At 46.7% G+C, this 24,926-nt stretch overlaps 1 protein-coding gene across 2 annotated transcripts in view; it reads left to right on the forward strand.

The window, feature by feature from the left end:
• The first annotated feature begins 14,441 nt into the window (after window positions 1–14,441).
• The window catches only part of Spats1 (spermatogenesis associated serine rich 1), a 32,200-nt gene continuing 21,715 nt past the window's right edge, over window positions 14,442–24,926 (forward strand). For both annotated transcript variants that reach the window (XM_038341226.1, XM_038341227.1), the window contains exons 1-3: window positions 14,442–14,457; window positions 20,938–21,085; window positions 24,198–24,343. In XM_038341226.1, coding sequence (XP_038197154.1) covers window positions 14,442–14,457; window positions 20,938–21,085; window positions 24,198–24,343 — 310 coding nt within the window. The remainder of the gene's footprint in view (window positions 14,458–20,937; window positions 21,086–24,197; window positions 24,344–24,926) is intronic.

Here is a 24,926-nt window from a genome sequence, read left to right on the forward strand (position 1 = left end):
GACACCTTGAAGGGGTCAATTCTTTCCTTCTACCATGGGTGTCAGGGAACATCCCAGGTGGTTTGTCTTGGCAGCAGGTGTCTTTCTTTACCCGCTGAGATATCTTGCAGGCCCTAATTTGACTTTCAATAAAAAAAATTTATCAGAATTACTTTTCATGCAAAACTTTGTGAGCAGATTTAAAAATTTATACTATAACATAGCAAGATGAAAACCCCTGTATATGGCCAAAATTAAAATCTAACTTCTCTGCATGAGAAATCCTGCAGTTTATCCCCAGGGAACTGACATGGTCCTCTTTGACATAATGAGTATATTGGTAAGTATATTGAGCCATCAGTGTTTAGTATATTATATCCAGTACTTGGATTTTTTAATCCACAATAAGTATACTCAATTCCTGATGTTCATAGGAAAATTAAATTCATAACATGGTCCCCAGGGCCCCGAGAGGGCTAAGCCCTGCCTTTCCCGCCTCTGTTCCCTACACACTCAGCTTCCCTTTCTTCTTAGAGCTTAGTTCCCCTCCTCATCCCCAGATTTCTTTCTCTGTCCTGTAAGCACGGCGGGCAGGGCTGGGAAGATGCTTAGTTGCCTAGGCATGAGGCCAGAGTGCAGAGCTCCACCGCCCACATGAGAAGCAGGGCACGGGTGTGTGTGCTTATATCTCACTGCTGGATAGGGAGTGGGGACGGAGACAGGAGGATCCTTGGGGATTGCTGACTGCCAGCTTAGCCGGAAGAAAATGGCAGGGCCTGGGGCGGTAGGCCGGTGGATGACCCACTTGCTGTGGCGAGGGCCAGAGTTCAGATCTTCAGAACCTACGTGAAAGTCAGGGAGCCTGGACCTCCCTGCAAGCCCAGCAGTGGGAGGTGCGGCGGAGCGGGGGCTTCGGCGGGGCGGGGCGGGGCGGGGCGGTGGGGGTGGGAGGTGGGGATTCCTCGGACAAGCTGACTAACAAGACTAACCAGAGCAGCCTAGACCCTGCTCAATAAAATGGAAGGCAGTGGAAGAACACATGGAACAGCAACTTCCGGCTTCCACAGGTACACACAGGCCTATCTATGCACTCAACACACACAAGCACAGTGTAACACTCACCCCCACACACCTACACATGCTTGAGCACGTACGCATACTTGCTCCAAAGAGAGTGAATGCACTAACACACACACATATAGTGATGCCATGTCAGCGAGAGCGTGTCTCAAAGGCATGAGGTAGAAACTGAGAGAAGAAGGCCTCCATCTTCCTCTGGCTTCTCTAGACCCATGCATGAGCACCCCGCCACCCCCACCCCAGTTGCCACCAAAGTAGGCAGGAAGGTGCCTACGTGGACCCTTGGGTGGATTTCCTAGTGATCACGAACTTTTAAAATTAAATTATTTATGTACTATTTTAACTTTTTTTTTGAGACAAGGTTAGCCTAAAAATCTGACTACTTAGACTAGGCTGGCCCTGAACTTTACTGATCCTCCTACCTTTTGAGTGCTGGGATTACAAGCATTGGCCATCACCAACATTATTATTATGATGATGATGATGATGATGATGATGACTTTGTTATTTTGAGGGACTGTTTCAAGTAGGCCAGGCTGACCTTGACCTCTCTATGTAGCTGAACCAGATCATCCTGTCTCCACCTCTGAGTGCTGGGATTGTCCGATTTATGAAGTGTACTGGTATTGAACTTAGGGCTTTGTGCTTTTTGTTTGTTTTTTTTTAAGACAGGGCTTCTCTGTGTAGCCCTGACTATCCTGGAACTTGCTTTGTAGACCAGGCTGGCCTTGAACTCACAGAGATCCACCTGCCTCTGCCTCCTGAGTGCTGGTATTAAAGGTGTGTGCCACCACACACCTGGCTTAAAATTGAAACTGTGTATTTGTGCGTCTGTGTGCATGCACACGTGAATGCTGGTGATCAAAGAGGCCAGCAGAGGGTGTCAGATCCCCTGAACTGACCAGCAGCTTCATATAGTCACCAGTTGTAGGCTATAGTTTCAGGTGAGCTACCTCACCTGGGTGCTGGGAACCAAACTCAGTTCTCTACAAGAACAGCAAGTGCTCTTAACTGTTGACCCATCTTTCCAGTCCCCGTTTTATCACTTTAAAATGTCCATTCACATTATTGTGCCGCTGTCATGCTTTTCCATCTCCACACTGAGGCTCTGTGCCCTCTGAACACGCCGCAGTCCTTGACAGCCACTAGTCCACTTTCTGTCTCTGTCAGCGTGGCCATTCCAGGTATGGGTGTGTGATGTGGAGTATAGACCGGCTGTTACCCTGAACACCAGGCACCACACAGCTCTGGTTTCCTTATATTTGGTGTAAGCTAATTAGTGTTCAGCTGTGTGATGCCAGTCTGCAGCCAGCCGTGGCACCTTCATGGCCGTTCCTGTGGATTTTTCTCTCATTACCTGTCACCACTGGGAGAAGCCACTATAGTCAGCTAGTATTCAGACGCCCACCATGGTCCCTAGCATATGTAATAGGAACTGCCAACTTCATAGCGAACTTTCTGCTGGTTATAGCAGTGAGCGGACAGCATGGGGCTGGTGGGGGTGGGGCTGCTCAGTGAGCACGGAATCTCAGGCACGAAAGCTGTTTGGAGCTGCTGCCTCTGCAGGGATGGTTTCGGAGTCTTTGTTTTTGCTCTGGAAGCTCTCTCTCTCTCTCTCTCTCTCTCTCTCTCTCTCTCTCTCTCTCTCTCTCTCTCTCTCTCTCCCACAGCATGTATATCAAAGGCAGCTGACAACTGTCTGGAGCGTTTTCTTTCCTTCCACCATGTGGGTTCTGGCAATCGAACTTCAGTTATCAGGCATCTTTACCTGCTTAGCCATCTCGTTGGCCATTCTCCAAAAGATTTCTTTCCAGATTGGTAGGCCTTCTACCCAAACATGTGCTTAAAAAAAAAAAAAAAGTGTTGGGGGCTGGAGAGATGGCTCAGTGGTTAAGAGTGATTACTGCTCATGCAGAGGGCCACAGTTCAGTTCCCAGCACCACATGTGTGTGTGTGTGTGTGTGTGTGTGTGAGAGAGAGAGAGAGAGAGAGAGAGAGAGAGAGAGAGAGAGAGAGAGGTGCATATGTGTGATTAGGCCAGAAGAGGGTGCCAGATCAAATCACAGGGAGCTGGAGTTACAGATGGTTATGAATATTCCTGTGTGCATGTACACGTGCGCGTGCACGTGCACACACAGGAAATTATGCATGCATGTAGGCATGCATGCACACTAAATAAAATAACTCTTACCTTAAAAACGAACGTTGAACAGGCCTCTTTCTCTTTGCCCTCTCTCACCTACACCTGAAGTTGGTTTTGCTGGTCAGGATTGCTGTGACTTTCCCTGGTTCACTTCTTTTTTTTATATATATATATATTATTTATTTAGTATACAGTATTCTGTCTGCATGTATGCCTGCAGGCCGGAAGAGGGCACCAGACCTCATTACAGATGGTTGTGAGCCACCATGTGGTTGCTGGGAATTGAACTCAGGACCTCTGGAAGAGCAGGCAATGTTCTTAACCACTGAGCCATCTCTCTAGCCCCCCCTCCCCCCCGGTTCACTTCCTCATGTGGATGATGGGGCACATCTGGTTTGAGGCTTTCCTGGGAGATGAAGAAGCAGACTAAACTCCAGGGAGACCTAAGTGTGTGGGGAGAATGTGTTCCTGTCTGTTCCAGGACTCAGGAGTCTTGAGGATGCTGGCTCTGAAGTACTTATTACCCCAAAGCCCTGCAGGGGGAGCCAGGCAGCAGTCATGACTGTGGACCCTCAGTTCCTTCCTGGGAGTTGCAGAAGGCAGAAGAAGGGGAGGCTTTTCTCTTTTTGCACACTGACAAGAACCTGTTTCTCGCCCAGTCTTGGGGTGCACTGCCGAGAAGGGAAAACTCACTGGATTACCATTGTTAACTCGTTACTGTGAGAGCTGAATAGCTGCTCCCTGGGTCACGTGACCTTTGCATTTTTTTTTTCCTCCTGCTTGTGGAGTTACCGTAGCCATGGGGACACATACTGCTCCACACGGTTGCCCCCAGCAGCCCGAGGAGCTCCTTTGTCCTTTAGAGTCCTTCACTCAGATAAAGCTGGATCCTTTACCAAAAAGAATTTCATGGTGAGCCAATACGAATCAGGCGTTTATTGAAAGGCCTTTAAAAACAGGGCTTAATAGAAAGTGGAGCTTGTTAAAAGAGTGGGGTGCCCCTGAGAGGCTGGGGTGGGCTTCTTGAAGGAGTGTCCCACGCCGTTGTCTTCACAATGACAACAGCCACAGTTCTGGTGAGCTTTGAAACTATTATATCCAGAGGGTTATTAAGGAGTCTGTATGGCTCCTGACAGTGTGATGGGTAAGGCGACAGGCTAGGTAGAGACGCAGGCACTGAGGCTGTCTTCACTAGACAGCCTTGTCTGTGGGGTACCCAGAGAACTCTGCTAAGGAGGGAGGCCACACTTGAGACCGTACACACTCGGGCTTTGCTCCTGATTTGTGGTTATTTATACATTCCTAAAAAGATACTGTCATACCAGGGATGGTGGCACATTCCTTTAATCCCAGCACTCGGGAGGCAGAGGCAGGTGAATCTCTGAGTTCAAAGCCAGCCTGGGCTACAGAGCAAGTTCCAGGTCAGCAAGGGTTACACAGAGAAATCCTGTCTCAAAAATAAAACAAACAGGCCGGGCGATGGTGGCGCACGCCTTTAATCCCAGCACTCGGGAGGCAGAGGCAGGCGGATCTCTGTGAGTTAGAGACCAGCCTGGTCTACAAGAGCTAGTTCCAGGACAGGCTCTAAAGCCACAGAGAAACCCTGTCTCGAAAAACCAAAAAAAAAAAAAAATAAAATAAAACAAACAAACATAAAACAACAAAAAGTCCTTATGACTGAAGAGATGGATTGTAACTGGAGTTTTCCTCCCACGCTCCGGTTCCTGAATAACCACTCTGAGACTTCATAGTAATTACAAGCTGTTTGGCCAATGGCTTAGGCTTCTTACTGGCTTGCTCTACATATAAATTAACCCATTTCTAAGAATCTGTGTGTCACCATGTGCCCCATGACTTACCGGTAACACTCTGGTCTCTTACTCTCCAGTGGCTGCTAGCATCCCTCTCCCTCTGCCTCTCCCTCTCCCTCTCCCTCTCTCTCTCTCTCTCTCTTTCTCTCTCTCTCTCTCTCTCTGTGTGTGTGTGTGTGTTTGAATTTCCTGGATAGATCCATTCTGCCCTGCTATAGGCCAAAGCAGCTTCTTTTTTAACCAATGGTAACAAAACACATTCGCAGCTTAGAGAGGGGCCTCCTCTGTAGCCATGGATCAGCGGTTCCAAGTGCTTATTGCTCTTCCAGAGGACGGAAGCTCTGTTCCAAACATCCGTATGGGGATGGGGGTTGAGAAATGGCTCACAATTGCCTGTAACTCCAGTGCCAGGGGATCCGGTGCCCACTTTGGACTCTTACGAGTGCAGGCACACATGCACTTGCACATACACTGAATCGACTAGAAAGTGAAGACACACTGTCTCTATGTCACAGCAAATGGTGCTGGAGTTGGTTCCCAGCCTGTGAGAGACGTCATCCAGATTCCTTTCCCCTTCCCATAGCTTCTTGATTTTCTTCTCTCTGCCCTGTCAGATGAAGTTTATGTTCTTAATTCCCCAACTTGGTCTCTTCCCATGTGATTCTGAGTAATAGCCTAGAGGGAAGTGACTTTGTGACATTTTCAGAAAGTTGAATCACCAGGCGTTCTGTTTCGCTCACCTCCTGCCCTTGCCCTCTGATATAAGTACACCCTTTCTTGGGCGGCTGATGTTTCCAGGAGAGTGAACAAATCCAGGGAGCTATCCTGAATCTGAGCTGTGCCCAGAGTCCAGGCTGCCATTAGCCCATTGGTCTTCACCATCTCCAGACTCAGGAATGGGAAATTTTTTTGCTTGCTGTTGTAGGCAGTTGAGTTTGGGAGTATTTGTTACGCAACATCATTGTGGTCAGAGCTGACTAATACACAGAACAAACGACAGGAGCCAGAAGTGAGAGGGTAAGTGAAGTCGATGTTGGTGTGTGAAGCAAACAGGAAGTGGTGGCTGATGCCGCAGCTCCTTCAGGGGCTAAGCAGCAGGGCCAGGACACCGTCATTTGTGAACATGGCACCTGTCTGGTGTCTTTGACCAGCATTGCCAATATCAGAGGTTTCCAAAGAGGGGAAGTTTGATTCCTATGATGGTCCAGATTTCCCCTTAAAGATAACGGAGAGGAGGAGATGCTGGGTTTTTCCCTGCTTAGACACTGGACGTAGACAAAAGTCGAATGTAATGGACTGCAGTGTAGTCTGGACTCATTGGCGCAGCCCCATTTTGTTCCCTCAGCGCCTCATTCTCAGGGAAACTGTGTAGGAGAAGGCAGAGTTGGCCCTGGGATTGGCCCAGAGCTTGGCAGGTCATCCCATCCTACCACCAGCGTGGGCTGTGGGCACAGTCTCTTACGCTCTTTCCGGGTGACCACTCCACTGCACTGGTGTCTGCGAACTTCAGTCACAGCCTGGACTGGAGCAGTTTTAGCTGGACTGATGCCTTTACACTAGCGTGTTGCTTCTCCTCTCTTGAGCTTTGCACGGGTTCAGCTTTGCACTCTTTAGGTTGAGGCTATCCCACACTGAGGTCCCTGTCCAGCCCACTTTGCATTTTTTCTCAGACTCTGTGTGCAGAAGCCCACCTGTCCCAAGAAGGAGTGTTCCTCACCTCCTTTGTAAAGCCAACTCTACTAAGGCCAGCAGAGAAGCAAAAGGGCTGGATTAGGGACTTTTTGCTGTGACCAAATATCTGACACGAAGTGACTTTTAAAGAGGAGGGGTTTATTTTAGATACAGACTGAAGGAATTTTATCTGCTATGGCAAGGGAAGACATGATGTTAGTGTGGCAGGCTGAGAAATGTCCCTCCATCTTGACAAAGGTCCCTCCATCTTGTCTTCTTTCAGAGGCCATACTAGCTTTAACTAAGATTTGCTCTCCTTGGTGGGAAGCCCCTTGGAAAATTACCCAGCTCTGTTCTAGGAGCATGGGGTCAAGATGTCCCGTCTAATTTATCTTAGCTACTGTTAAACTGCTCGTTTGTGCAACCTCCCCATGCAGCTGCTGAGTGAGATGCCAGGATGTGGTTTTTTTGTTTTGTTTTGTTTTGCCTTAAAAAAAAAAACCCTTACTCTTTTGTGGCATAATCTTTTTGTACACTGTGAAGATATGTCACTTTGATTGGTTTAATAAAAAGCAGAATGGCCAATAGCTATGCAGGATTTTGGGGGTAGAGAGGACACTGGGAAGAAGAAAGGGAGATGCAGGGGACGCAGAGAGCAAGTAGGATGGGCAAAAATGGAGATGAAGCTATAGAGCCGTGAGGCAGAAAGTAAATTAATAGAAATGGGCTGATTTAAGTTATAAGAACCAGTTAGAAACAAGCCTAAGCTCTCAGCTGAGCTTTCATACTAAGAAGTCTCTGTGTCATTATTGGGGAACTGATGGTCCCATTGAAAAAGTCTAACTACAAATGGCATCCAATATAGGGGCTTGAATTTCCAAACATAGGACCCGAGAAAGCAAAAAAATAAAGTAAAAAATAAAAAAATTCTGGCTGGGTGGTGGTGACACATGCCTTTAATCCCAGCCCTCGGGAGACAGAGGCACGTGGATCTCTGTGAGTTCGAGGCCAGCCTGGTCTATAAGAGCTAGTTCCAGGATAGGCTCCAAAGCTACAGAAAAACCCTGTCTTGAAAAAACAAGCAAACAAAAAATTCTGGACAAAGAGCCAGGTATAGCTTTTAGTCCTGCAGTCTCTCAGGTGGTCTGGTTCTCAACAGCCACAGAGATCTGGCTACTGGCCACTGCCGTGGGCCAGAGCCAGCTGCCAGCACCGTGTGCTAAGCTAAGCTGCGTGATGGTTTAAGTCTCACTTATACAGACAGAAAAGGTTATACAGATATGTAGGAAAGACATATCCAGATTGGAAAAAAAACCTCTAAAAGGTTTCAAAAAAATGTGTGTAGGCTTAAAAAAAGGAAAGAAAGTGGGTATAGACAGACATAGAGAAAATAGTTTATAAGTAATAGCATAAAGTCTTTAAAGAGAAAATAAAGCAATATAAAAAAGGATAAGGCATGTAGAGATGGGAAATACACGGGGAGTCTGCACCCTGTGTGGTGTTGTAGAGTGAACAATAGCTGCTGAGACACACTGGATTATGAAAACTACTAAATCAAACCAACCTGCATATTTTTAACATGTCTTAACTTCAAAATGGAAGTAAAAAATGTTACTCTGGGGAAGAGGTTATGTTTTTGTTTCCACGGGAAACTAAAGGCTGTGGATTCATTGAAGGTTGATAGAGATCAGATTTAATTGGGGGAGACCCCCTGAAATTCCTGGCTACATACATAAAGAAAAAAACCTGCCGGGCGGTGGTGGCGCATGCCTTTAATCCCAGCACTCGGGAGGCAGAGGCAGGCGGATCTCTGTGAGTTCAAGACCAGCCTGGCCTACAAGAGCTAACTCCAGGACAGGCTCTAAAGCTGCAGAGAAACCCTGTCTCCAAAAACCAAAAAAAAAAAAAAAAAAAAAGAAAGAAATAAACTTAGAAAAACTACAAAACAGGTAACATATGTTTTACCTGCTCAAACACAGAACAAAAAAGTAATCTTTGGCTGGATGGGTACAATGCACAGTCCATGCTTGTGCTAATGCAGATATGTATGTTACCTTTGAAAGTTTATGTGTTTTCAGACAGAGCAAGGGGACCAGGCACCAATGAAAACGGGTGGCTCAGGTAATCCAGCCTCTCAGATGCTTCTGTTGCAGTTTCCTGTTCTGCATCCAAAACAGCTCCATGGCTGCTGGCTGAGCTGGTCCAGCCTCACAGATAGTCTAGGCAGGGCTTGACCATTGTTCTAATATTCTAAGGGTCCCCCAAAGATTCCATCACCCCCAGACAACAGGAAGAAGTCTAGAGAACACAATGCCCACATCCCAAGAGATGGGATGGGTGGTTTTGGATGTTCTGTGGGTTATGGACATTTGTAATCATTTAGGGGGTTGGTTACAAATTGTTACTGGTCATAGTCAGGGAGAAGGCTAAACAAAGGAGATTAGACTCAAGGGTCTCTTTCTGCAGGGAAAGGAGATATAATATATAAATGATGAGGTAAAAGGGTGGATTGTTGAGTCTACTTTTGAATAAAAGTCTCGAATATTTTACACTGGTATGAATTTTTGAGTGTTGATACAAATTTAAGGTTATTTTGTTATACTGTATATATGTTTCTATTCTTGTTTAAGAGATTGTACTTATACAGCTCATTTAAAAATGTATTGTAAAGTTTTAATCCTTGAAAACTATTTGGGATAATAATAACAGGTTAATAGTTAATCATCTGTAACAAACTTATAGTCATGTTAGGAATGTTTTCAAGGTCATAAAAAGATATATTTTAGATAGATAGTCTTCAAACACTTCAGATACTTACAAAATGTAACACTTAAGATGCTTTAATAAAATAGGGTTTTTCATGACAGTGAGACACGTCTGCTCCTGGCAGCACCAATTTACTTCATAAAAGGATGATGGGCATCAAAGAACCCCCATACGGAGTTGATTTTTTTCTTTTTCCTTTTTTTTGTTTTTTTGAGACAGGGTTTCCTCTGTGTAGCCTTGGCTGTCTTGGAACTTACTCTGTAGACCAGGCTGGCTTTGAGTTCATAGAGCCTCTGCCCCCCGAGTGCTGGGATTAAAGGTGTACTCCACCACTACCCAGTTTGGTCAATAAATCTCTATCACCTACCTACCTATCATCTATCTATCTATCTATCTATCTATCTATCTATCTATCTATCTATCATCTATCTATCATCTATCTATCTTCTCTCTCTCTCTCTCTCTCTCTCTCTCTCTCTCTCTCTCTCTCTCTCTCTCTCTCCTCCCTCTCTCCCTCCTTCCCTTTCTTGGCACTTCTGGGAATTCTCACCATCTCAGATCTCAGATCTCTGCTGGGCGGCTATCAGTCAGTAATGGAAGTGATGATGGCTTCGTTGGTACTGAGGTGATGAGGTGACGAGTGGACCCCTCATTGCAGAGAGCACACATGTGAAGGCCTGGGACTGTGTGGGACTGAAGCAACGACCCGGGCTCACTTCGAAAACGAGCAAGGAAGATGAGTTCTAAAGTCCAGGTGCTAACTGGACTGGCCACCCCACTGTGCCCCCAACCCCATCCCTGTCTGACTCTTTCTGAAGTGAGAAGATAAAGGTCTGGCTTTTACATGAGTACTGGGAATTAAACTCGAGTCCTTATGCGTAGGGAGTATGCACTTTGCTGCCTGAACCATCACACCAGCTCCCAAGACTGTGTTTTACTCACTTTTGGGTCTCTGCTCTGAGAACTGTTCTTGGAACGCATAAGGTATGGGATTATGTGTCCTGACCTGAGTTGATAGTAAATCTGGGATATGTCTGGAGGCTGGATCTGGGGACAGCCATACTCTCTCACCCCCTTTCTGTAACAGCCTGCCACTGAAGGTTCAGCAGACTGTCAGTGGTCGTTCATCTCTGATTTCTCAGCTCCCGTCTACTGAGACACCCTTCCCAGCCTGCGCCCCCGCCCCTCCGTGAGGCCTCAGCCTTCAGGCTGTGATAGTCGAGCTGGCTGCTTCTTCTCCATGCCTGGGTTTACACTGCCCTCTGATGGACATTGATGGTACAAAAGGGCACAGTGATGATTTGCCGCGGGTGACCCTTTTCTGACATTGAGGAAGAAAGGCTTCCTCAACGTAGGGGTTTTGGGAGTGCAGCTGTGCCTCCAACCCCCGATTTAGCTTGCAGCTCTTGGGCCTGAGCAAACACAGGGGCTTCTTACCAATGTATGCGACTCCTCAGCCATCAGATAATGCCCGACTCAGGCTTCTTTTCACACCATCACTTCCTGTTTGCCAAGACCCGTGAGAGAAGAGGAAGAGTTTATCTGTTACCTTATCCCCAGACACCTAATTCTTACTGCTGCCCCTGCTTCTCTCAACTGCGGGGTTGCAGGAGGTGTGCGAAACAAAAGATCAGCAGCGGCTGTCCCCGTCCAGGGTCTGCAGCTGTACACGTGGCCCGCAGCTCCTGCTTTCTTGCCTGGAGCCAAACTCCAGGTCACTGGACTGACGAAGCTAGGCCCCACAGAGTGAAGGACAAGGACGCAGGCTTAAGTCAGTTCCTCTCTCTGCCCCCTATCAAGATGGCAGGAGCCCTGTAGGAATCACGGAATGTTGGGGGACAGTATCTTATAGGCGTGGCAGACGGAGCAGAGTGCCCAGGGCCCAGAGGTTTAGAGTTCAAAGTCCTTTAGAAGCCAAAGACTCCCAACTCTCAGGCTGGAGGCTTAAGTTTAGCATCGGTGGGTCAGCCCTCGGCAGTTTTCGGAACCCTTCGCTTCTGGTAGGAGGGTAGCAGACGGCAGGGAGCAGCGGAGGATGGCACCTCCTAGGGTTGCAGTCCTCGTACAGGTCTCAGGTTCTGGGACCCTTGCTCATGCAGCAACTCGTGTCATGCGCGTTGTGTTAGGAAGTTGGAATCTTAGCTCTCCCCAGCTCTCTGGAAACGTGACTTTTAAGGCTTGGAAGCTCTCTGGAACTCTCCAGCCTTCCTTCTTGATTTATTGCTGCTGTCGCCACTGCTGCCTGCGTGGCCATCCTAGTCTTCCTTCTCTCAGTCCCCGGATGAGTTCGCTCTGCTAAGGGAGGTGGCGAGAAGGCCGAGAGAGATGGCTCCGTGTGCGGGGAGCTCACAAGCCCGAGTCTGATCCTCAGAGCCCATCTCAAAAGGCTTGGAGAAAGGTGCCTGTAATTCCAGTACCAGGAAGGCACTGATGAATGGATCCCTGGGGTTTGCTGGCCAGATAATCTAGCTGAATAGGTAAACTATTCAGTGGGAGACCCTCTATCAAAAATAAAGTGGAAAGATGGGCAGTGGTGGTTCACACTCAGGAGGTAGAGGCGGGCGGATCTCTATGAGTTCGAGGCCAGCCTTGTCTACAGAGTGAGTTCTAGGACAGGCTACAAAGCTACAGAGAAACCCTGTCTGGAAAAAGCAAAAACAAGAGAAAATAAGGTTGAGAGTGACTGCAGAAAGCACTTGCAATTGACCACCGTCTCCACATGTATGTATACATGTGTGAGCATTTGTGCGTGCCCATACACACATAAATGCATACACACACATGCACACACATAGGAAAAGGTCACTTGAGAGAACCCTTTATATTGGGCTTACCATTGCAACCCCAAGAGGCAGTGCAGAAGAGTGTTTCCTATCTGTTCACCGAGCTTACACAGCCAGAAACAGGATGTTTGCACCAATCACAGCCAACTCTCACGCACATGAAGGGCTATGCTCGCACTGGCTACAGGTGTTCTGCTGGGCTGCTGGCGAAGTGTTTCTCTTCTGGTCTGGGTGGGAGAAGCAACATCATTTAGCTTTTGCTGACAGTGAGTTCCGTGTAAGCTGTTTGAAGCGGTCATGGTGGGACTGCACCTCCAAAAGCCAGAGAACTTCAGCAGCAACTGCGGTAGTTGGTGGGTAGCTGGGTAGCTTCCTCAAGACCTTGGCGTGTCAGTGGTTGCTGCCAGCAGAAGGGCAGCCTGCCTGACTGTGGATGGATAGCAGTCCTATCAAGCAGTCAGGGCTCCTGGGAGAGAGCCACACCTGTCAGTGGGGAGACAAAGGATTTCAGCTCAGCACTCGGGACACAGAGGCGGGGGCAGGCAAGCCTGAGTTTGAGGCCAGTCTGGTCTACATTGCGAGTTCCAGGCTAACCGGGGCTACATGGTGAGACCCTGCCACAATAAAACAAGAATCAAGCTACCCTGGCCCCCAAAAGGGATGCTTAGCTTCTGCCCCAGGGAGAGCTTCTAATCTCTCTCATGCCCTTGACCCTGTTGGGGACCCTGCTAGGAGTTCTAACATTTTATTAAATGCTAACATTTATTAAAACCCACTCCTGTGAAACTTTTTTTTTTTTAAGATTTATTATCTGTATAGTATTCTATCTGAAGAGGGCGCCAGATCTCTTTACAGATGGTTGTGAGCCACCATGTGGTTGCTGGGAATTGAACTCAGGACCTCTGGAAGAGCAGGCAGTGCTCTTAACCACTGAGCCATCTCTCCAGCCCAAACTGACTCTTTTCAACAACATTTGACCCCACAGGTGGCCCTTCAGTCTTTTTCATAACCCCAGCCCCTACGAACTACTGGATAGCTCCTCAATTAGGGGCGTGGTCTGGAGAGCACCTCCCCCATCTATGCAAATTTCAGCTGGCTCAGCATCAAGATTTCCAGTCTCGCTTCTTTTACAATCAATAATTATTTATAATTATTAAAAATGAAACCACTCTGTGGAGATGGTTCAGTGGGTAAGGTACTTGCTGCACAGGTGTGAGGGCCTGAGTTCAGATCCACAGTGACCACTAAGAGCCATATGCCAGGTTTATAAGTTGGTGGAGCAAAAATAGGTAGAGACCTGGGACTCCGGCCAGCCCAGCTGTAACCGTGAGTGAGCTCCAGCTCAAAGAAAAGCCCTGTTTCAAAACTAAGGAGAGCAATGGAGGATGACACATGACATTGACCTCTGGCCGCCGCATGCACGTGCATAGGCTAGTGTGCCTCACACACACGTGCACACACATGCATACAACACACACACACATATGAGTATTTAAATTAATTAAAACACTCGTATTTTTCCCACTTAACCATAGGAGAAACTAAGTATCAATATAAATTTAAAGACTAAGCTTGAGTTAGAGAAAAAAAACCCCAACAATTTTCCATGCAAGATTTAATACAGAAAGGGTTAGAAAGATATATTTCAATCTATACCATGGAAAGGATAATAGGTTCGTAAGGGTGAAACTTGGGAGTGAATCCGTTTTCTGGGTGACCTTGAGTGAGCCTTTGCTCAGAGTCAGTTTTCTATTTTGAAAAACGCAGCTGGCTGTTGAAGGAAGATAGCATCCAACAGGGAGCCTGGCCCAGAAAAAGGCGCCCTAAATGGTGGGTGAGTTCTGCCTAATCAGGGCCAATTCTAAACCTGCATCTGCAAGCCTTGTGGAGAGGCGTCGTTCACGGCCACTGGAGGTTACAGGAGTGGCAGTGACAGCTGCTTGGAAAAGCCACAAGCTCTAAAACAAAATTCTGAGGTTCTTCAGCCCTTCCGCCTGAGACCCCCATCTTCAGCCCAGGCCGGAGCGCCAGGTTCTGGGAGAGAGGCGCATCAGGACTAGCGCGCCAGCCCGCAGGAAGTGGCAGGTTGTCCTGGCAACCCTGGACCGAGCCTTGCAGGCGGTGGTAGGCGCCCTTGCTTTCGCTTTGCATCCTTGGCATTCGGAAGTTCCGTTGCCAGTTGGTGCGTTCATCTGGGCTATAAACTCCATGGAGTCGTCTAAGGGTAGATCAAGGGCTCCCCCTCCCTGGGAAGTGGGTGTAGGACTCGGAGGTTTCAGGAGACTCTGGGGTGGGGTAGGATAAGAGTATCTGGAGCCCTGAGTCGGGAGGGAGGGCAGGTGGCGGCGGCTGGGGGTTGGGTGGGGCGAGGGGAGTTGCCATTCAAACCCAGGAACACTACAAAGAGACCCCAGCTCTGCCTCTTGCCTTTCAAAGGCTTATGGGGTATGTTGGGTTTTGAAAAACAGCCTTTCTAACAAGACCCTTTGTTTGTCTCCGGTTTCTTTCATTTAAAATCACCGCGTGCACAGGTGAGCCCATGAGTACTGGAAACGGCAAATCCGGCTGCCAACTTCCTTCCATTCCAAGAGCGGCTTGTACTAGAGAGCTGGAGAAGGTTCCAGAGAACAGTGACTTGGGCATGACCAAGGTGGACAGGAAATACAGTTGAGTTCTGGGTGGGCTTATAACTCCTTGGCTCGTGGCTTTATAGTTTTTTTTTTTTTTTTTTTTTGATTGAACACCACTGCTACTTCCTTATGTAGCCCAAGCTAGCCTGAATTTCTCCAGCCTCCAGCCTCCAGCCCTCAAGTGCTGGGATTACAAGCCTCTGTCATTCCAGGTTTGGCTCATGGCTTTAGTTTCTGTCCATTTGCTTTGGACCTCTGGTGACATATCATAGTGACATCATATGTCAGATCAAAGCATTTCCACTTTGGTCAAGAAATGATGATTGTTTTTAAAAGATTATATTTTGTGGGTTTTTTTTTTGTTGTTGTTGTTGTTTTTGAGACAGAGTTTCTTTGTAGCTGGAGCCTATCCTGGAACTCACTCTGTAGACCAGGCTGGTCTCAAATTCACCTGTCTCTGCCTCTCGAGTACTGGGATTAAAGGTATGTGCTACCACCGCCTGTCTAGAGATTGTCTTTATTTTATGTGTATATTTTTGCCTGCATGTTTGCATGCATTTGTACTGTTTATATGCCTGGTGCCAGCAGAAGTTAGAAGAGGGTCCCCTGGAACTGACGTTGAACCACCATGAGGGTACTGGGAATAGAAGTCCAGTCCTCTGCAAGAGCAGCCAGTGTTTAACTGCTGAGCCATCTCTCCTCTCCCACAATCTCCCAAAAGTGTGACCGACTGGGAACTAAGTCTTCAAAACATGGGTCTTTGGAGAACATTCCAGGTCTGAGCTATACAGGAGCTGGTTTGGGACATACACAATGAAGTCATGTCTATATTCAAGATCTGATTGGCAGAGAATACCGTCAAAAGGAGGAGCTAAAACTGGCATGCACATCCCTGCAATGCCCACACTCAGGAGGTGGCGGCAGGAGGATCAATTCAAGGTCATCCTCAGTTGTACAGCAACTTTGAGGTCAGTCTCCCGCTGCAGGAGACCCTGTCTCAACAACAAAGACAAAGCAGAGATTAAAATATGTTATTGACTGGAACTCCAGACAGCTGGGAAGTATATTCCAAATGAGTGAAGGGGACAGAGGTTTGAGCTTTGGTTAATAAATACTGAGGCTGGTCTTTGGTCTGATTCTGCTTGCCTGTCTGCATCTATTCTTTTTCTTGCTCAGCTATTAGTCAATATACGGTACTGCTTTTTGGCTGGGGCACTTCAGGTGGAAATTGTTAGCACTCTAAGGCGGGTTTAAATTAAATAACAATAGTGCTCTTACTCCAGTACTGGCTCTTAAGGTGGAGGAAGAAGGACGGAAGCACAGTTCTCTTGAGGTCACAGAATCCAGAGGACAGCCACAGTTTCCCAAAAACCTGTTCAGGGTGAATCCAGGCTCAAGTGTCATGATTGTAGCTCAGTAGTAGCCAGTGTGCTGCAAAAGGAACTGGAGAGGTCTCATCTTTTCCCAGTGGAACCTTGTCCCCAGTCTCTTAGGTCCCGTGTCTTCATATCTGATTCTCCTTCATAACTTAGAGAGAGGTGGGAGGGTCCGAGGCCTCAGCTGTAAATTGGTCCTGAAGTAGCTGGAGGGTTTTGAACCATCAACTGCCCAACATGGCTAGGATAGCAAGGAGGAAAGGGTGCTGGGATCCCACCTTTACTCCTCCAACCCCATTTCCTCCCTCCTTCCCAGTCCCATGTAGTTCATATTAACCTAAACTCACTATGTGGCGGAGGGTGACCTTGAACCCCTGTCCCTCTCACCTCCTGAGTCTGGGATTACAGGCGTGCATCACCATATCTGGTCCTACACAGTGCTGGGGTTGAACCCAGAGCTTTACTGAGCTACATTCCCAATCCCTGGGAATATAGCTTTAAGCTTCCAGAACTTTCTGGGCTTTTTTTTCAGTTTTGTTTGGAATAAGGAGGAAGCCACTTCAGGGGTGAGCCAGGGAAGACCCATACTGTTTAACTGGGTGGTCTATTCTCAACATATCCTCTCAGGAGACACATCTAAGGTTCATCTTAACAGGGAGTCCAGGTCATGTGGATGAAAGGGCTAAGCTAGCCCCTTGTACAATGTTTGGGTACATGCCTTTTTCCAGCAGGGAACGCCCATTACTCTCCTTACTGCTGTAGGTACCCACCCTAGATCCTTAGCTTGCTTGTTGAGCAGAAAAAGCAGGAAGTAGGGAACTGAGGTTTTTTCTTATTGAACACACACCATATTAAGCCAACATAGTTTGCTGACTTATCCTTCCCCCTGCCAGACAGAGGGGGTTTGCATTAGCCAAGACATGTGTGAGAACACACTTCGTTGATGGAAGGTGTTATTCCTGCCCAAAGATGTGAAAATCTCCTCGAGTTTTACAGATCGCACCAAAGACATAGACTTTCTTCCAGACTCTTTTTCTCCATGAATTCCTTTCTGGTTTCCAGAACCTTCCTTTGGTCTTAAAAAAATGTCCATTAAAAATTAATATGGCTTGGCTGGACAGTGGTGGCACACACTTTTAATCCCAGCAGTTGGAAGGCAGAGGCAGGTGGATCTCTGATTCGAGGCCAGCCTGGTCTACAGAGCAAGTTCCAGGACAGCCAGGGCTACCCAGAGAAAACTTTGTCTTAAAAACCAAACCAAACCGAACAAAAAAAGTCTATGTGTGTGGATATGTACACATGAATGTAGTCACCCATGGAGGCCAGAAGAGGGAGCTGGAGTTACAGGTGGTTTTGAGGCTCCTACAGAGGGTGCTGGAAAATGAACTCAGGTCCTCTGCAAGAGCAGCAAGGGCTTTTAACCCCTGGCTATTTCTCCAATCCCCACTTTGGTTTTTTTAGAGTATGTCATTCTTTCTCATCCTACAGTGTTTTAGAGAGGCATAGCTTATCTGGCATTCATTAGAGCAGGTTTACTAATGAATGGTGAACTTCTGGAGCAGAGAATGCATCCTAAGCTTGTTACTCCTCACCACAGCCTTTGAGCTAGGCAGCAAGGGGTGGCGTGAGCTGGCAGTGGGGTAATTGACTTCCTCAGAGCACTGCTGCCATTAGTCCAGAAGGCACTCTTCCCGTGCCTGGGCAGGGCAGTATAGCACGATTAGTAAAAACTCAGAGACAGATATTGGGGTTCAACCTGAAGATCAGAAAAGCAAAAGCAGCCAAGCCACTAGAGAACTCTTTGAAATCTTCAGACTGAAATGAAGCAAGTTCCTGTCTTGTCTCTTCCTTATATCCTCTCTAGTGCTGGGATTAAAGACGTGCATCACCACTGCCTGGCCTCTGTGGCTGACGAGTGTGCCTGCTTTGCACTGACCTTCATGCAAGCTTTAGTTATTAAAATACAAATGAAATATCAATCCAGGAGAGGCATTTTGAGGCCCTATATTCAGTGAAATACAGTATTTGCATTTAAGAATCCAAGTTTCTAATTACTCTTTTAGTTGAACCCCCGCAGGCTTTGATGTATAGCACCTAAGTTCATTGGATGCTAATGTCATTTCCATTATGATGTTTTTTTTTGATGAATTATTCAGCAGTGTGGTTTGAGCTCCCTAGCTTACGGTGGGGTTTTCGCTTGGGGCTGTCTTTATTATTGATTTCTAATTACGTTGCGTTGGAAGTGGAGTCTATATGCGGTTTTTTGGCTCTTTCGTGGCCTAGTATAAAGATGGTTCCTTCTCTGGTTGCTGGGGGCTGCTCTGCCCTCCTCACAGCTCTGTCCCTTTTCTGTCCATCTCCACGGCCTTGACTTTATTGCAGCTGCTCCTACCTCTGGCAACCACTGGCCTCATTGTACCTAAGGTCGCCCTGGGTTCTGGTTCCCAGACTTCTGGGAGTCTGTAGCTGTCACAGGCAGGCCTCAGTCCTGTGCCACATTCCAGAAAACCTGAAAATGGGGTGGAGAATTTTGAAGAGAGGAAGTAGTTTGGCTAACCTTCGAAGTTTGTAATCAAAAACATAATCCCGAGAAGGCTGTGGTCACTCCTTTCACTTCCCCTCCCTTCCCATCTCCTCCTCTTCCTTCTCATTCTCTCTCTTCCTCCTCTCTCTCTCCCCCTTCCTTTTTTTTCTTTCTTGATTTTTCTTTTTTCTTTCTTGATTTTTCTTTTTTCTTTCTTGATTTTTCGAGACAGGATTTCTCTGTGTAGCCTTGGCTTTTCTGGAACTCACTCTGTAGACCAGCCTGGTCTCGAAATCACCCCTGCCTCTGCCTCCTGAGTGCTGGGATTAAAGGCATGCACCACCACGCCTGTACAAATTTCTTATCACAAACGATTTCATTGTGTTTATTGAGCTTCTGTGCTCTATGAAGTTATGCACAAAGAAATACAATGTCTATTCATCTGGCCTTTAAAATAAATAATTGGAGGAGAGGAGGCTCAGCCAGTAAGAGAACTGGCTGCTCTTGCAGAAGAGTTCAGTTCCCAGCATCCACATCAGATGGCTCACAACAATCTGTAACTCCAGTTCCATGGGATCTGATGCCCTCTTTTGGCCTCCATGAGCACATGCACACATGTGGTACACATACAGACATGCAGGCATGCAGCCATGCACACTTACACATAATTAACAACAACAAAAATAAATCTTTTTTTCCCACAAGAAGCCGTGGGAGAGACTGTTCGCACAAGCAGTACACGGATAGACACGACACATGTGACAGAATCACACGGGATTCGAACTCGGGAACACACGCACTCGCTCGCACGCGCCGAGTCAGCGCCTTACATGATGAGTCACCACACGGCTCGCTAACAAAAATAAATCTTAAGAAAGTAATTTAACAGGGCACATGATAACGTAAGATGGTAAAGAACAGACTGATTTTCATAAGATATAAATCATACAGTAAACTAAAAATAATGATTCATCTCTCCATATGATAGCCACAGACTTAAAGGACTCTTTTGTCATTACCAGTGGCTTGGAGGGTTAGAATTATTTTCTTCTTTCCCCCTTTTCTCCTCTTTGAACTCTTTATGTAGCTGAGGTTAACCTTGAACTTCTGATTTTCCTGCCCCTACCTCCCAAGTGCTGGTATCACAGGCATGGGCCACCATGCCTGCTTTCTTCAGTGCTGGAAACGGCACCCAGGGCTTCCTGTACACCACGCAAGCATGCTACCAACTGAGCTACATATAATTCTTCGCATCTGTTTATTCAAGTGCTGCTTGAGATCTGAGTCATGCCAGGTGCTACTTTAGATACCAGTGGTGGCAAAGTTATGTTTGTGAATGAGTGGCTCAATAATGTGAGGTATGGAAGTTTCTGAAGGCGCTTCTTGAGGCCATGGTCGCCGGCTGCGCTCATCCATCCTGTCACGAGATGGAGAATTCTCTGGAGAGCTGTGCCACGGTGTCCGTGTACAGTGTACAGTGTACAGTGACTAGCGACACCTAGCTGCTTCAGATCTCTCTACACGCAGTCTGGACCAGGTGAGCCATGGGGAGGCACAAGCAGTCCAGATTAGTGGCTGCGGTTCAGACTCTGGCACCACAATATTGTCAACAAGCTTGGGCCTGGATGTTTAGTTTTTCTCTGAATGTAGGCAAGGGCATAGCCTTCTGAACCTGTTTCCTCACCGTGCGTGCGTGTGTGCATGCATGTGTGTATGTGTGTGTGTGTGTGTGCACATGCATGCATGCACATAAGAGCACTTACAAGAGCTAGATGGGATAATGTGTGTGGCGGGGGTTAACACGACCCTCAGGACACAGTAAATACTAATTACTAGCTGCTTTCAAATTTTACTTATTGGGTGTGCCTATAGGTATGCTTTGCCATGGTGCCCATGTGGAGGTTAGAGGACAACCCTCAGAATGAAAGAAAATAAAGAACGAGCATGTTAAGAGATACTGTCAAGAGTATGATTACCTGGGCTGGAGAGATGGCTCTCTTTCCACCTGTGAGATCTGGGATTGAACTCGGGTTGTCAGGCTTGGCAGCAAGCCCCTTTCCCCACCGAGCCATCTCACCAGACCCCTTCCCCCATTTTAAAAATGTAATGTAGGAAATAAAATAGGCTGTCAGATATTTCAGCAATATACTTAAATGGTGACATCTGTGTTGCAGGTGCCAAGCACAGTGATGTTCTAGAGTCCAGGGGTTCCTTGGCCAGCAGGATGGCCTCTGATGGAAGGACCAGTCTTTCGTCTTCTGATGAAGTAGGTTGGAGAGTCACTGAGCCTCCAGGACCCCCTGGAGTGTTGATTCACTCAGAGTAAGTGTGTGTGTGTGTGTGTGTGTGTGTCCTGCTAGGCAACAACTTTAGAGCTAGGCTACCTAGGTTCAAATCCCAACTCCTCCAATGATGATCTGTGTGAGTTCGACCAAATTGTATTTTTTTAACATTTATTTATTATTTATTTACCCCCCCCCCCATGTATGTGCATGCATGCCACTACGAACAGGTGGAGATCAAAAGATAACTTGAGAGAGTTACATACACACACACACACACACACTATCAAAAGGATGAAAGAAAATAAAGAACGAGCATCCTAAGAGATACTGTCAAGAGTATGATTAACTGGGCTGGAGAGATGGCTCAGTGGTTAAGAACTGTGGCTGCTCTTCCAAAGTTGTCCTCTGATATCCATACATGTGCTTTGACACACGTTCCCACATTCCCTTATTCACATACTACACACACACAGACACACATACAAACACACACACACACACCTACTCACACTAATAATGATGATGGTGATGATCACAATGATGTGGTTGGAGAGAGGGTTCAGTGGTTAAAAGCACTGACTACCCTTCTAGAGGACCTGGGTTCAACTCCCAGCTCCCACATGGTGGCTCACAACCATCTGTATTGGGATCTCATGGTTTCTTCTGACATAAATGCACATAGAGCACTCATATACAGAAAATAAATAAATAAATCTAACAAACAAGACAACAAACTTCTTAAGGCTGAGAATGTAGCTCAGCATAGAACACTTACTTGCCAGACTGCCAAGGCCCCGGGTCCGACTGGGGTCTGTCATTTTAAAAATGATAAAAGATAAAATCAGAGATAAAGAAGCACGCGTGCCTCTTATAGAGACCATAGACCTCCAGGGTCCACCTCCCGTGCCTCCTTCAGGTAACACGGGAAGACAGGTAAAAGTAAGAGGACATAAGGGGACATGAAGAGAATGGAGCCCTCCCCTGTCCTTTGGTGAAGTCTCTCACTGGCTAAGACCCAAGAGTTCCAGCACAGAGGGGTACAGAGATGGCTCACCTGGCTTTGGTTCCCAGAACCCATAAGGTGGCTCACTATCACCAGGAACTCTAGTCCCAAGGAATCTGACACCTTTTTCTGGCCACCATGGGCACTGTGGGTACATGGTACCCTTACATTGCGAGTAAAGCACTCATACACAAAAAAATAAATTTTTAAAATACACCTAACACAAAGGCATTCTGTCCCTTTTAAGTGCACCACGAAGTGACACTAATTACATTCGTAGTGTTGCAAACCACTGCCACTATCTGTTTTTTTAATAATTTATTTTTATTTTATGTACACTGGTGTTTTTGCCTGTTTGTATGTCTGTGTCAGGGTGTCAGATCTCCTGGAACAGGGGGTACAAACACTTGTGAGCTGCCTATTGGTTGCTGGGAATCGGACCCAGATCCTCTGGAAGAGTCGCCAGTGCTCTCAACTGCTGAGTCATCCCTCCAGCCTTGGCACTGCCTATTTTCAATCAATCAAACACAAACTGTGTATCCTTTGAGCAGAATTCTTTCCTGTTTAGCTCCTAGGAACTTTGTTTTGTTTTTTGTTTTTGATTTTTGAGACAGGGTTTCTCTGTGTTGTTTTGGAACCTGTCCTGGAACTCGCTCCGTAGACCAGGCTGGCCTCGAACTCACAGAGATCCACCTGCTTCTGCCTCCCGAGTGCTGGGATTAAAGGCGTGTGCCACCACTGCCCGGCTTAGCTCCTAGAAACTTTCCAGCCACTCTCTGCCCTTGCATTAGTGGACTCATACTGATTTGTCCTTCTTTGTCTGGCTAGTTTTTACTTCAAATAATTATTTCAAGTCTCACCCATGTGGTAGCATGTTGCAGAACTCCACTCTTTTGTAGGCTGAGTTATATTCCTTTGTGTAAGCCGAACTTCATTTGTTCACCGACTATTGACGGATGCTTAGAGCTACTCATATTCTGCAGTGCACACTCATAGACAAGTGCCTGCCTGAGTTTCTGTTTTCTGTTCTTGTTGGAATACACATAAGAATATAATTGCTGGATCATGGAGCAATTCTATATGTTGTACTGTATGAGGAATTTAGTACCTTGACTGTTTTTTCTTAAAATTGGTTTAAATATCTATGTATGTATATGCACCATATGCATGCCTGGTGCCTGTGGAGGCCAGAAGAGGGCATCAGATTCTTTAGAACTGGAGTTACAGGTGGTTGTGAGCTACCATGTGGGTGCTGGAAATTGAATCCAGGTTCTCTATAAAAACAGCAAGTGCTCCTAACCGAATAGTGATCTCGTCAGCCTGTTTTTTAAAAACTACAATTAATTAGTTTAGTGTGTGGCTGGAGGCTAGAGGACAACTAACAAGAGTTGGTTCTCTCCTTCTGCCTCATGGGTTTCCAGGGGTCAAGCTTAGGTCCTCAGGCTCAGCAGCAAACACTTTTACCCAGTTGCTTTATCTATCTATCTATCTATCTATCTATCTACCTACCTACCTATTATCTATCTATCTATCCATCTACCTACCTACCTATCTACCTACCTACCTACCTACCTATCATCTATCTATCCACCTATTATCTATCTATCTATCTATCTATCTATCTATCTATCTATCTATCTATCATCTATCTGTTTTTTCAAGACAGGGTTTCTCTGTTTATCCCTAGCTGTTCTGGAGCTCACTCTGTAGACCAGGCTGGTCTTTAACTCAGAGATCCACCTGCTTCTGCCAGTGCTGGGATTAAAGGTGTGCGCCACCACTGCCTGGCTAATCTTTTTTTTTCCTCAAGACATGGTTTCTCTTTGTGTAGCTTTGACTGTTCTGGAACTCACTCTGTAGACCAGGCTGGCTTTGAACTCACAGAGATCCGCCTGCCTCTGGGATTGAAGGCAAGCACCACTACTGCCCAGCTAACTTGATTGTTTTAAAGCATGGATCTGTTGAGTAAGTTTTAGTACCTTCAAGTTGTGAGTTAGTAAACTACACCCTTTATAGAAACTTTATAGGGACTTTATAGAAAGCGAGGCTAGTCCTGTTGCTGAGAACGCGTGTACTGCCAGTTCACGATCAGTGTGATTGCTGTTTGAGCACGGAGGTGAACCTAAGCCTGCCACTTGCCTTCCAGCACAGCAGCGGAGATGGGTCAGAGGTCTTCCTCTTCCTCCTCTTCCTCTTCCTCCGCACGGTCTAGTCGCTCCTCTCAAGTTTCACTGCCTGGGTTCCAGAAGGAAAAATACCCTGAGGAACTCAGCCTGCTTAAGTCACAGACAAGTGAGTAGACCCTGGGCCTTCCTCCAGAGGCCGGAAGACCTCCCCTGCCCAGTGTCAGACATTTGGCACGCTTCCTCTTGGGTCCTCATGATGGCTTTGTGGGAGATATGTATGGCCATATGGTTTTCATAAATGAAAGGCCTAGTGTAAGTGCCATAAAAGATATCAAACAACATAGAAGTGTATAGACATAAACCCTCTTATTCAATATTCTCCAACAATATTCTTCCCCACAGCTGTAAAGAGCTGAATTTTGAAATATGTACACCTACGTCCATACATACATAGAAAAGCAGTCATATGTTATATAATGCAGCTTTGGCCAACAGTGGCCTGCATATATGACAGTGGTTCACCCAAAACATGATGTGGTGAAAGCCTCCCACTGCCTGTGATGTCATAAGTTTGCTAACATGTGGCTGTGTCTGTGGTGATGCTGGTGGCCAGTTAAAGAAAAGCATAGCACACACATCATATCTGATAATGATAAGTCACTATACCATTGGTTTAGATATTTAGAATACGACACTATACCATCATTACAAAGCGTACTCTCTCTACTTATTACATGAAGTTAAGGGGG

Source organism: Arvicola amphibius, chromosome 9 (assembly GCF_903992535.2).
Source record: "Arvicola amphibius chromosome 9, mArvAmp1.2, whole genome shotgun sequence".
NCBI classification, from domain to species: Eukaryota; Metazoa; Chordata; class Mammalia; order Rodentia; family Cricetidae; genus Arvicola; species Arvicola amphibius.